This window comes from Sciurus carolinensis, chromosome 7 (assembly GCF_902686445.1).
Source record: "Sciurus carolinensis chromosome 7, mSciCar1.2, whole genome shotgun sequence".
NCBI lineage: Eukaryota > Metazoa > Chordata > Mammalia > Rodentia > Sciuridae > Sciurus > Sciurus carolinensis.
In genome coordinates, this window is record NC_062219.1 from 23446898 (window position 1) to 23460479 (window position 13582).

The window sequence follows — 13582 nt, forward strand, 5'->3', positions numbered from 1 at the left end:
CAGAACTTTCTAGCAAGTTCCCACACCACTGGGAACCACTGCCTCTGGGGAATCTCTCCTCCCAGCCTCTCCAACTTCTTGGTTTGAGAAGGGGTAAATCCCTCAAACTTTAGGGACCACCAGACTTTAGGAATCACCTAAAGTATCTGAAAATTCAGGAAGCTGGATCCTATCCTGAAAGTTTCTGATTGGGTAGGACTAGGTAAGGACTGAGAATTATATTCCTAACACTCACCCTTTGAGAACCACTGGTCAAATACAATATATGATATACTTTTAATGAATATGTCCATTTCATCCCTGTTAGAATGTATAAAGTCTATGAAGCATAGATCATTCTCTGTTTTGTTTTCTGCTATTTTTCTTGCAAAGAACACAGCCAGGCACATAGTAGCTGCTCAATGAATACATATTGAATGAACAAATGAAAATTGCTTATTCTAGTGTAACATCAGAAAACATATCCTAATTTTATCATCAGATTTTATATGGAGAAAGACAAATACAAAGTTAGAAAACATCATATAGCTCAGTCCCCTCATGCAAGAAAGCATTTGTAAGCGATGGGTCATAAAGACAAGTGGAATTTCTAGATATTTGAGAAATAAATTATTATTAACAACTTATATTACATTATTATATCATTAAAATTAACAATGATAAACATTTATGGAATGCTACTATGTGCTAAGCACTTCATGTATGGTATCTCATTATTCTCATAATAAAACGCTGAAGTGGCTAGTGGTGTCATTTCCATTTTACAGGAAACATCTCCACTGCACCAAGGATCCTGCTCTTCAGTGGACTCCATGGTTTCCATGTTGTCTCCTTTCCTCCACATGCTCTCCCAACTGGGAGCCAACAAGAAGGGTATGACATAGGAGGTGAGTTAAACTTTTTAGAGTGCAGACTTGTTAAGGTTTGAATTAAAATGTGCTGAACTATATTTACATCTTTTAAAAAGGTCAGCCTGGCTACTTTTTAATTACAATGATGTCCTACACAACTATACCAGAATACTGGATTTCCAGATGCAAATGCTGAAGACTACAAATGTTTACATATCTTGTGAAAAATACAAGAACATTTTTCCAGAGTTACGTGTTTTGGGGTTTGTTTTCTTGTGATTATTTAGAATAGTTCATTGAGTTTGAATATTTATTCTATCAATCCCTGTACAAAAGCAGCATTACATTTATGCAGAAATAAACTGACAGTCACGAGTTAGTGATTCATTTTCTTTCAAATGGGCAGTTAGATTAAGTGTCAGCAAACTTTTTCTTAAAGGGCTAGATAGTAAACATTTTAGGTTAGTAAGCCATACAACTCAGTAGTCGTGGTGAGCAACCACAGCGGGGGAGAAATGAATGAGGATGGTTTTGTTGCAATAAAAATCTTATCACAACCATGTGAATAGCCCAGGGGCCATAGCTTGTGACCCCTTAAGTTAAAGGATTCTGATCCAAGTGGCATAAATGAAACTTACCAGATAAATTTCTGGTAAATTTGTCAAATTCATTAAAAAAAATTGTTTTTTACTATAGAAACATCTGTATTCCTATAACTAAATATAAATACTTAAAAAAAGAACAAATCTACCACATTAATCAAAAGACATTTGGCTTTGTAATAAGTTGAACTAGTTAAAAGAATCCTTGTATTTATTTTTCCATAGCACAAATGCAGGTGACACAGTAAGTCCATAATTCCTCACAAAATTTATCAACATAAAACCGAGAACCTAAAGTCCTATAATTTTCTGCATCATTCCATCTATACACTCTGCAGATTCCATCCCACAACAGCGGAGAAGAACCTTAATTTAAAGCACCAAGTTTCCAGGCAACACTACTTTTTTTTTTTTTTTTTCCATTTTCTAACACATGCAGTCAAACTGCCTAAGAAGCAAACACCAATTCACCCTACACTTCAATACATCAAGGGAAGCATTTGGGAAACCAATTATTACTCTTTAAAAGTGATTCTACCTTTCAACTTTACATTTCCTTCCATAAAGCTTTAAATTTTTAATGTATTTATATTTAACATGAATATAATTGAATTTTGAATATAATCTATTTTGGATTCATCTAATATTTTTAAATGTTCTTATTTGTTTTATTAATCTTGAGAACAAAAACCATAATCTCTAATCTAGAACACTCTGGAAATCTTTTTATTCAAAGTTAAATTTAGAATTTTATAGTAGAGCAATATGGTTTGATGTCAAAGTATAGATTTAAAAAAAATTCCCTTAATGTAAGTAAATTAAGAAAACTTACTCCCAATGAAATTTTACAGAGATATGTTCTCATTTTTGGAAGCAGGGTTCAATGGACATTTTGGGGACATTGATAACATTGGCCCTAGAGACTCGAGAGTTTACTGGATCCACTAAATGGACAATGAAAACTGGCTGAGGCTGTTGCTGAGTGCTTCAGTAAGATCAGACACACACAGCTTTCACTGTCATATTCAATGGAACTGAAGTCTTTCTTAAAACTGTGCTCCTGATAGGCTGAAGATAGAGTAATGGACTGTTAGCTCCTTATGCCAAAAATACATGGATCTGTCGTACAAAGGCTTCATTCTCTGCCTGTAGTCAGTAACTTGAGCGCCTTCTGGAGATTCTGTACAGCAGTGCTTACATCTTCATACTGCAAAGCACTGCCAGCATATTTGCAGTATTTCTGAGCTCTAGCAAAGTCCTCTGGAGTTAGACGGACGTCTCCTAGAAAAAAATGATAATTAAGATATTTATTAGACCATAGAAAATGCTGTTAAGTATTAGGCATGTGCTTACATTCAAGATTAATGAACATATTTAAGGTTACATAAAAACATTAAGGTTTTCTTAAATCTCAAGTACATTTTGATCACTTTACTTCATTCTTTTCAATACTTTATTACTAATGCAAACCACAGATATGTCAACACATAATAATTTGTGTAAGATTTTCCTTCATGAAGCAATTAACTAGAATTCTTTATATTTTAACAGGTTAGCTTCAAAAATTACAGTTTGTGCAAAACAAGAAAAGTAGCTTTGGTGTTTATGCTAGAATTGCTGGGTCTCTCTCTTCATGGAACAATACACCCAGACTAAACTAGTCAACCCTCATTTGAGCTAGAATATAAATGTAACCCTCAATACAGAAAGGTGAATGATGTACTTTATGTAAAAAATTATATGTCACTTAACTTTTTCTAGAATGAAAATATTTTATGTTTTTGTACCATCTGTGGAAAAATTCTTAAGATTTCCCAAACTTTTTTATCATTACTATGAACAATTAAAACATGAAAAGAACCATTATAAATTCTTCCTCCAGAATTTATTCCTAGCAAGTTTTCTAACTCTACATATACAATTAATATGTATAGAGCCCAGCTAAATTAATCTGGGGAAAATACACTTAATCTAAGATATGAATATACTTGCATGTTTATTTCTAAAGACAGGTCAAAAACTGGCACATTGTGTCTTGCCATTTGAAATAAGCACTCTTTTCTTTGGAAATCTTTATGAAGACTCTAAGGAGTACTGATTAGAGAAAGCTGGGGGCATAGAACATAATGAGCAGATGACATATTTCAATTCTGTTTATAAGGCTGTACTTTAAAAACAGAATGATTTTTTAAAGCTGTTTTAAATTTTGCCATAGATAGATATAACATAAGATTAAACTTTGACATACCCGAGGTATAGAGGTAGCAATGCTAGGTAAATTGATACCAAATTCTGGTTAATATTGCTTTCTAAAATTTTCAAATAATACTAACACAATGTATTACAAGTTTTTATCTCAGTGCCAGGTACCTGTAGGCATTCAGCTCAATAACTACTGAATGAGTACCAACAAGTTGTCTATACTTCTAGTATTTGTTGAATTATTAAAGTCTGCATAAAAATTGGTCCTTACTATTGTGAACCAGAGATTACACATTCTAATTATAATGGAAATTATTTTAATTTTGGTCTGGTTAAGAAACGAGCAATACAAATCAATAAACTAGTAAAATGTAATTATGTATTAAACAATTAGGAACAGTTTCTCCATAATTCTTTTAGTATTTTAATGGACTTGGAATTTGTTACCCATCAAACCTAAAAAATATCTATCATTCAGTTCTGTTTCCAATTTAGTAAAGCACACTTTAGTTTACATATTTATTTTTCTTGAAAAACAACAATCAGATTCTTTAGTGACTCTTCAAAATAATTAAGAGACTCCAGTCACTTGCATGTACACACCATCTAGGTGACTAAGGCCCTTTGGAAAAATCAAGTTTCCCTTAACACTGCCCTTCTGTGCTTTAGTACTCTATCCTACTATCTCAGGGCAACCTTTAAAATATGCAGGGCCTACATCCAAAATTTACTGGACCTGCTGGAAGAAAGCCCTCATGCTCAAGCTAATGTTATTTTTACAGCATAGCTTTAGCTCTGCTTTGCAGACATATAGCTTATTTATTAAAAAGATAAAATGCATACGATGGCAATAACTATTACTATTTTAGTTTTTGCAAACTAAACTTATCCACCAATGATAAACTATTTTGAAACACAAATATTGGATTTTTCATGAAATAGTTTTAAAACATGAAATATTTAAACTGAAAAATTGTAAATGTATAAAGCTTATAGAAATGCATGTTATGTAACTCATAAAACAATTATTTAACAATAATTAACTTGTAGAGTTACATATAAAATATGCTTTATAGTCAGAGATGTTAGACTTTATTTTCAAGAGTTTAAAGAACTTAAAAGGCCATATTGAAGTTACTTTTTCTAACACAACAGGCATTCTTTAAAAATTCTTTAAAAATAAAGTAAATAAGTCACTAATAACAAAATATGTAAATTAAAAATTTAAATAAAATCCCTAACCTAATTAGAAAAAGCAAAGGAAAACACATTTTAGGAAGAGAACAACTGTTCAGTTTATCGATTTTATATACAAAACAAAACATAAACTTAATGCAACCAAATAGAAGTTGTTTTTCCTACCATTCAAATTTATCAGAAGTCATAATAAGGAGTGGGGAGGGAGAGCAAGTGCACATATAATGTAGACTTAAATGGTGTCAGGATTAGAGATGTTGTCTGACATCATCTCTCCTCTGAAATCTATGCTTCTAAGTTCCATTCAGGCCACAGCCACTCTTTAAAAGAAGGTTTCTTCTCCCTTACAGAGGGCAGAACAAAGATAGGCAGAAGACAGCTATACTATTAAATTCTCTGCTGTAGTGGTGAAGGTGGCCTGGGTCAGCACTGGATCAAAGACATTTTTTAGTATAAAGAGAAACCGCTGTATGCTCAATTGACCTAAATATCCATTTCCAAGGTTGATTTGTCTAATGTCAACACAGAAGACAGAATTTATGAAAATTTCCAAAATGGGTCTTTAAAATCTTTCCAATTTATCTAGTAGTTCTTGAAATTAGTATGTCCAGGGCCTTGGATAATCTCATCCTAGTATACTCCATTATTCTCTGACTTGAATGAAATGCACAGGACATAGGCAGAAAGGGAACAATTTGACCTACAGTTAATCTTAGAGGAAATATAAAACAAGTAAAGAACTCTTTATGGACAGGCATTATTGAGATATATCACTTAATAATGGCAATAGCAGCTGTAATGAATCTAGAGAGAATTTCACCACAGCGAGTACTGCTAAATACTTTTCAGGTATGGTTCCATTTAAGACTCAAAAACCTTACAAGTTGTTACTCACATACTAGGTGCCATACAGAGATCTACAAATAAAAAAGTAAATATTGTGCTTCAAATACCTATCTTTCCATTTCCATTCTCCTCTCTGGAGTCAGTCACAAATTCATTGCAAAAATATGTAATGCACTTTTTTTGATATTAACATGCATATACACATTAAAACAACATGTTTTTATAAAAAGGTGACAGTACTAAGCACTAAGGAGAAAAATGCAGCAGATACAGGAAATACTAGAGTTGGTGGTGATGGTAGTTATTGTGGTTATAAACCTCCTATTTTTAAAAAAACTTTAAGAGGAGTTTTAGGCTCACAGTCAAGTTGAGAGGAAGGTAGAGAGATTTCCCATAATCCCCTACTCGACACATGCATTACCTCTTCCATTATCAACATCCTGTAAAGGAGTGGTACATTTCTGATAAACTTCCACTGAGACATCATCATCACTGAGAGTCTATATTAGGGTTCATTCTTGGTTCTGTATGTTCTTCATGTGGAGACAAATTATACTGACATGTATCCACCATTACAACACAGCATAGCTTCACTGCTGTAAAATTCCTCTGTGCCCCACTCTGTTTATCCCTCCCTTCTTTCCTCCAACCCTTGACAACTATTGACCTTTTCACTCTCTCCACAGTTTTGCCTTTTCTAGAATGTCAAAGAAGAAATTATATAGTGTAATGATCTCTTCAGATTGGTTTCCTTCACTTAGTAATATGGATTTAAGTTTCTTCCATGTCTTTCTAAGGTCTGCGAGCTTATATCTTTTTAGTACTGAACAGAATTCTATCTGGATATATAGCTGACTACTCTATATGCTGTTCTGTTGCACTGATCTGTCTCTTCTCTTGGTAACACTACACTGTCCTGACTACTATAGATTTATTGTATATCTTGAAGTCAAGCAAGGACAGTCCTCCAACTTTGCTCTTCCCCTTTTATATTGTGCTGACTATTCTGGGTTTTTTGCCTCTCTGTATAAATTTTACAGTCAGTTTGTTGATATGCACAAAACAACGTTTGAGATTTTGAGTGGGATGGCATGGAATCAATAAAAAGAACTGACATATTGGAAACACTGAGTCTTCCTATCCATGAACAACATGTAATATCTCTCCATTTATTTAGATTTTCTTTTGATTTCTTTCATCAGAGTTTTATAGTTTTCTTCCTATGAATCTTATACATCTTATGAGATTTATACCTTTATATATATATATATATTATTTTTTTTTACAGTGTTGATATACAGAGTACCTTGTATAACTTTTTGTATAGGCACAAACACAATGGAACTATGTTTTAAATTTCATACACTTGCTGGTATACAAAAAGGTTGTTGACTTCTGTACATTAGCCTTATATTCTGCAACCATGTTTTAAGAGCTTCTTAATTTCAGGAGATTTTTTGGTTGATTCAGACTGTCCACATGGATGATCAAGTCAACAATAAACAGGCAGCTTTATTTCTTCCTTCCCAATATGTATACCTTACTTTAAAAAAAAATTGGGGCAATTTTATTCCCTAGTTCTTCCACTTTGCTTCCCCTCCTCCCTCACCCTTGGTTCCCCTTCTACTTCCACAAGATCTCCATTTTATTACTCAATTTTTTTTTTTTTTTTTTTTTTGCTTTCAAGTTTCCACATACTAGAGAAAACATTTGAATGTTGATTTTCGGAGTCTGGATTATTTTGCTCAGCATGTTCTCCAGTTCAGTCCACATACCAGCAAATGACATAATTTCATTCTTTATGGTTGAATAGAATTTCATTTGGTATATATACCACATTTTCTTTATCCATTTGTCTATTGATGGGAACTTAGGCTGGTTCCACAAATTACTATTATGGATTGTGCTGCTATAAACATTGGTATGCATATATTACTACAGTATGCTGATTTTAGATCTTTAGGACAAATTACCAATGAGTGGGATAGCTGGATCATATTGTGGTTCCATTCCTATCTTTTGAGGAATCACCATACTGATTTCCAAAGTGGTTGCACTAATTTGCAGTTTCACCAACAATGTACTTGTATTTTCCTCCTACGTCTTCACCAGCAATTATTGCTATTCGTATGCTTGATGACTGCCATTCTGACGGGGTGAGATTGAAATCTCAGTGAAGTTTTGACCTGCATCTCTGATTGCTAAGGATGTTGAATGTTTTTTCATTTATTTGTTGACTTCTTTTGTGAAATGTCTCTTTAGATCTTTTGTGAGTGGTTATTAGTCTTTTTGGTGTTAAGTTTTTTGGAGTTCTTAATAAATTCTGTTTATTAATCTCCTGAAGGCAGAGTATAAGGCAAAGATTCTCTCTCATTCTGTAGGCTCTCTATATCTTTAATTTCATTTTTTTCTATTGTTTTAGCCAGAACTTCCAGTATGTCGTTGAACAGTCATGATGAGAAGGGATACTTTCCTCCTTAGTGACTATCACGGAGTTTTTCTCATTTCTCATCATTGAGTATGATGTTAGCTGTAGGATTTTTTGAATATATTCTTAATCCAGTTGAGGAAAGTCCCCTTTATTCCTAATTTACTCAGTTTTCATTACAAATGGGTATGGCATTTTGTCAAATGCTTTTTCTACACTTACTGATAAGATCATGTGATTTTTCTTTTTTAGCCTGTTAATGTGCAAGATTATATTAATTGCTCTTCGAATGCTGAATCAGTCTTGTGTACTCAGAATAAATCCCACTTGGTTGTAGCATGTAACTCTTTTTTATAGATTGTTAGATTCAACAAGATGATATACTGTTGAGGATTTCTGCATAGATATTGGTTTATAGTTTTGTTTTCTTGTAATGTCTTTATCTAGATTTGGTATTAGGGTAATGCTGGTCTCAGAATGAGTTAGGAAATATTCCTTTACTTCTCTCCTCTAAAAGAGATCAAATTAAATGGTACACTTTCTTTCTTAAATGTTTTATGGAATTCATTACTGAGCCTATCTGGATCTGGTACTTTCTATTTTGAAGGTTTTTAATTATTGATTCAATTTCTTTATAGATATAAACACATTCTGATTATTTCTTCTTGTGTGAGCTTGGGCAGACTATTTCCAAGATTTGGTTCATTTCATGTAGGACATCAAGTCTGTAGTCAGAGTTGTTTGGAGTATTTCTTTATTATCCTTTTAATGTCCACAGGATCTTTAAAAATGTCCTTTATCACTTGGGGCATGAAGAGTTTGTCTCTTCTCTTTTTACCTCTGAGTCTCTTTAAAGGCTTATTAATTTTACTGATTTTTTCTCAAAGAACTAGCTTTTGGTTTCATAATTTCCTCTATTGAGTTTCTAGTTCCAGTTTCATTGATTTCTGCTCTGGTTTTTGTTTCATAAATTTTATTTTTGATTAACTGTACATATTGATGGAACACAGCACAGTATTTTAAAACATATGGTGTGCAATGGCCAAATCCAACCTCCCTTTGTCCACCCTACTCCCAGTCTCTAGTAATCACTGTTATATGTTCAGGTTGAATTTAATGTTCACATATGGGAGAAAAGATGCTTATTTGTGGCCTGGCTTATTTCATTTAACATAATACTCCCCCCACCCCGGTTTCTTTTATTTTGTTGCAAATAACAGATTTCATTTTGGTTACATAATTCTGGTTGAGTAATTCTCAATTGTGTGTGTGTGTGTGCATGCATATACATATGTACATATGTATGTGTATGTATAATTGTGTATATCACATACATGCATATGTATGTATACACACACACACATATACATATGTAACACACACACACACACACTTTCCTTAGCCACTCATCTACTGATGGGCCCCTAGGCTGATTCATAGTTTAGCTACTGTGAATACTGTGGCAATAAATTTGTTCTATTGCACTGAGGATATGTCTTTGGTATGCTGATTTCCTTATCTTTGACCATAAACCACAGAAATGGAACGGTTACATCATATCTATTTTAGTGTTTTGAGGAACCCTCATACTAGGTGTTCTTTGTAACAGCTGTACCATTTTACATTCCTATCAACAGTGAATAAGAGTTCCTTTTTCTCTACACTCTTGACAACATTTATTATTATTATTATTATTTTTAATAGTAGCCATTCTACCTAGGGTGAGATGATATCTCATTGTAGTTCTTATTTGCATTTCCCTGATGGCTAATGATATTTAACATTTTCCCACAGATTTATTGGTCATTTGTATTTTTTCTTCTGAGAAGTGTTTATTCATTTAGATCCTTGTTCACTTCTTAACTGAATTACCTTTTTTTGCATTCCTTATATATTCTGGATATTAATACATTTTTTGATGAATAATTAAACATTTTCTCCCATTCTCTAGGTTGTTTCTTTACTCTATTGAACACTTCTTTTGCTGTGCAAAAGCTTTTCAGGTTGATGAAATTCCATTTGTCTATGTTTTCTATGCTTTTAAGTCCTGAAAAACTCAGTGTATTCGAATGTCTTCAAGTACTTCCTCCATGTTTTCTTCTAGTAGTTCCATCAGACTTCCACATCTTACATTTAGGTCTTTGATTCATTTTGAGTTGATTTTTGTACAGGGTGAGAGATGGGGTCAAGTTTCAACCCACATGCAGCCATCCAGTTTTCCCTCACACTTTATTGAAGAGGCTGTCCTTTCTCCAATGGATGTTTTTGGCACCTTTGTTGAGAAACAGCTGGCTGCAGATGCATGAGTTTATTTCTGGAACCTCTATTCTGATCTATATGTCTGCTTTTATACTAGTACCATACTATTACTGGCTTTGGCATGTATCCTGAAACATGCTTCCAGTTTATTTCTTTTTGTTTAAGATTGCTTGGGCTATACGAGGTTTTTTTTGTGCTTCCATATGAATTTTTTTTTTTTTTTTGCAAGTTGGGGATTGAAACCAGGGCCTTGTGCATGCGAGGCAAGCACTCTATCAACTGAACTATATCCCCAGCCCATTCCATATCAATTTGAGGATAGATTTTTCTAGTTTTGTGAAGAATATCATTGCTATTTTGATGAGGATTACAGTGAATCTATAAATCACTCTGAGAAGTTACGGGCATTAAAAATAACATTAATTTTTCAATCCATAAACACAGAAGTCTCTATTTTTGGTATGTATTCATCAGTTCTATTCATCAGTGTTTTATAATTTGCACTTTAGATATTTTTCATTTTGTTTAAATTTGAGGAGTATTTACCATTTTTGGTGGAGGTAGCCACTATGAATGGAAATGCAGTCTTGCTGTAGTATTTATTATTTGTTTTCTTCTGCTTACTTTGGATTTAATTTACTCTTTTTCTAATAAACTAAGGTAGAATTTTAGATGACTGATTATGTGTATTCCCTCTAAGCACTCCCTTTGCAGCATTTCCCAAATTTTGATATGTTGTCTTTTCAAACGATTTGCAAATTTCTCTTTATATTCTGCCTTTGACATGTTATTCTGCAGTATGTTTCTGAAACACCAAGTAAGTATTTGGGATATTTTTCAACTATCATTCTATTATTGATGTCTAGTTTAATTCCAGTGATGTCTGAGAGCAGATACTTTATGATTTATAATTATAAAAAATGTCTTAAGGTATGTTTGATTGAAATTAGAAATAAACAACAAAATAAAAAACAGAAACTTCTCCAATACCTGGAGATTAAATAATACGCTATTATATGATAAATGGATAACAGAAGACATCAAGAGGGAAATAAAAAATTTCTTAGAAGTAAACGAGAACAAAGACGCATCATATCAAAATTTCTGGGACACTATGAAAGCAGTACTTAGAGGAAGATTTATTTCCTGGAGCGCATTTAACAAAAGAAGTAAAAATCAACAAATAAACGACTTAACACTATAGCTCAAAGCCCTAGAAAAAGAAGAGCAGACCAACACCAAAAGTAGTAGAAGACAGGAAATAGTTAAAATCGGAGCTGAAATCAACGAAACTGAAACAAAAGAAACAATAGAAAAAATTAACAAAATAAAGAGTTGGTTCTTTGAAAAAATAAACAAAATTGATAAACTCTTAGCCACATTAACAAAGAGAAAGAGAGAGAAAACTCAAATTACTAAAATTTGGAATGAGCAAGGAAATATCACTACAGACTCGAGTGAAATACAAAACATAATTAGAAGTTATTTTGAAAATCTATACTCCAACAAAACAGAAAACCTCGAAGACATCAACAAGTTTCTAGAGACATATGAATTACCTAAACTGAACCAGGAGGACATACACAACCTAAATAAACCAATTTCAAGCAATGAAATAGAAGAGGTCATCAAAAGCCTACCAACAAAGAAAAGTTCGGGACCAGATGGGTTCTCAGTCAAGTTCTACAAAACCTTTAAAGAAGAGCTCATTCCAATACTCCTCAAAGTATTCCATGAAATAGAAGAGGAGGGAACCCTCCCAAACTCATTCTATGAAGCCAATATCACCCTGATACCTAAACCAGACAGAGACACATTGAGGAAAGAAAATTTTAGACCAATATCCTTAATGAACATCGATGCAAAAATTCTCAACAAAATTTTAGCAAATCACATACAAGAATATATTAAAAAGATAGTACATCACGATCAAGTGGGTTTTATCCCAGGGATGCAAGGTTGGTTCAACATCCAGAAATCAATAAATGTCATTCACCATATCAACAAACTTAAAGTTAAGAATCACATGATTATTTCAATAGATGCAGAAAAAGCATTCGATACAATACAGCATTCCTTCATGCTCAAAACTCTAGACAGTAAATGATCTGAAATCATTATTTGTGTATTCCAGAGATTGTACACATAGGAATATAGATTTTGTTTTTCTTTTTTTCCTAAACAGGGTTATATTATATAAAATGTTCTGTAATTTGCCTTTATTAATATATTTAGTATTATATGGGCACTTTTTTTCACATGAGAGCTACATATTCTTTTTCTTTTTGCACTGCTAGGGATCAAACCCAGGGCTTCAAGCATGCTAGGCAAGCACTCTACAACTAAGCTTCTCCCCTCAGTCCTACCCCTCTTTTTAATAAGTGTACAGTATTATACAGTATAGATAGACCATAATTAACTACTTTCCTGTTAATGAGCATTTAAAATCATTTTTTACTATTACTACAAACAATGCCAAAATAAACTTTCATAAATACATGTGCCCATGTCTCACGTCTAAGTATTTCCTAATGAAAGATTCCTACAAGTTAAATAGCTGAGTAAAAAGGTTTAAGCATTTGCAATTCTGATACTGAAATATGATACTGAATACCAATTTATACTCCCACCAACATGATGCAGGAGTCATTCCTCATACCTTCATTAACTGTAGATTATCATTCTTTTAAGGTATTTTTGCATCGATTGGCAAAGAACTAAACTCACTTTAATTCTCAATTAAATTAGTAAGGTTCTGCATCTTTCATGTATTCATTGTACATTTGAATGACCTGTTTATATTTTCATTCATTTTTTTCTATGGAATTTGACTTATGCATTTGTAGGAACCTTTTATATATGCTCTGAACATTAAAGAAGAAGTATTATTAAACAATAATAATAATAATTCTTATATAATTCTGGTCTATTGGCTGCATTTTAATAATATAATGGGTGAGGGTGGATCTTTTCTATTATGAAAAATATTATTTTTCATCTATCAAACCTGTTAGACACAACTAAATTGTGAGACAAGCAGTCAATTTTTTAAGTTGTTGATGGACCTTTGTTTTATTTATTTATTTATATGCAGTGCTGAGGATTGAACCCAGTGCCTTACACATGCTAGGCAAGTGCTCTACCACTGAGCCACAACCCCAGTCCTAGCCAATTGTTTTAATGTTGCTTTTAAATAC

At 32.8% G+C, this 13582-nt stretch overlaps 1 protein-coding gene across 2 annotated transcripts in view; it reads right to left on the reverse strand.

Moving 5' to 3' along the window:
• Positions 1–393: 393 nt before the first annotated feature.
• The window catches only part of Vta1 (vesicle trafficking 1), a 73655-nt gene continuing 60466 nt past the window's right edge, over positions 394–13582 (reverse strand). For both annotated transcript variants that reach the window (XM_047558977.1, XM_047558978.1), the window contains exon 8: positions 394–2734. In XM_047558977.1, the coding sequence (XP_047414933.1) occupies positions 2589–2734 (146 nt within the window). In that variant the 3' untranslated portion in view covers positions 394–2588. The remainder of the gene's footprint in view (positions 2735–13582) is intronic.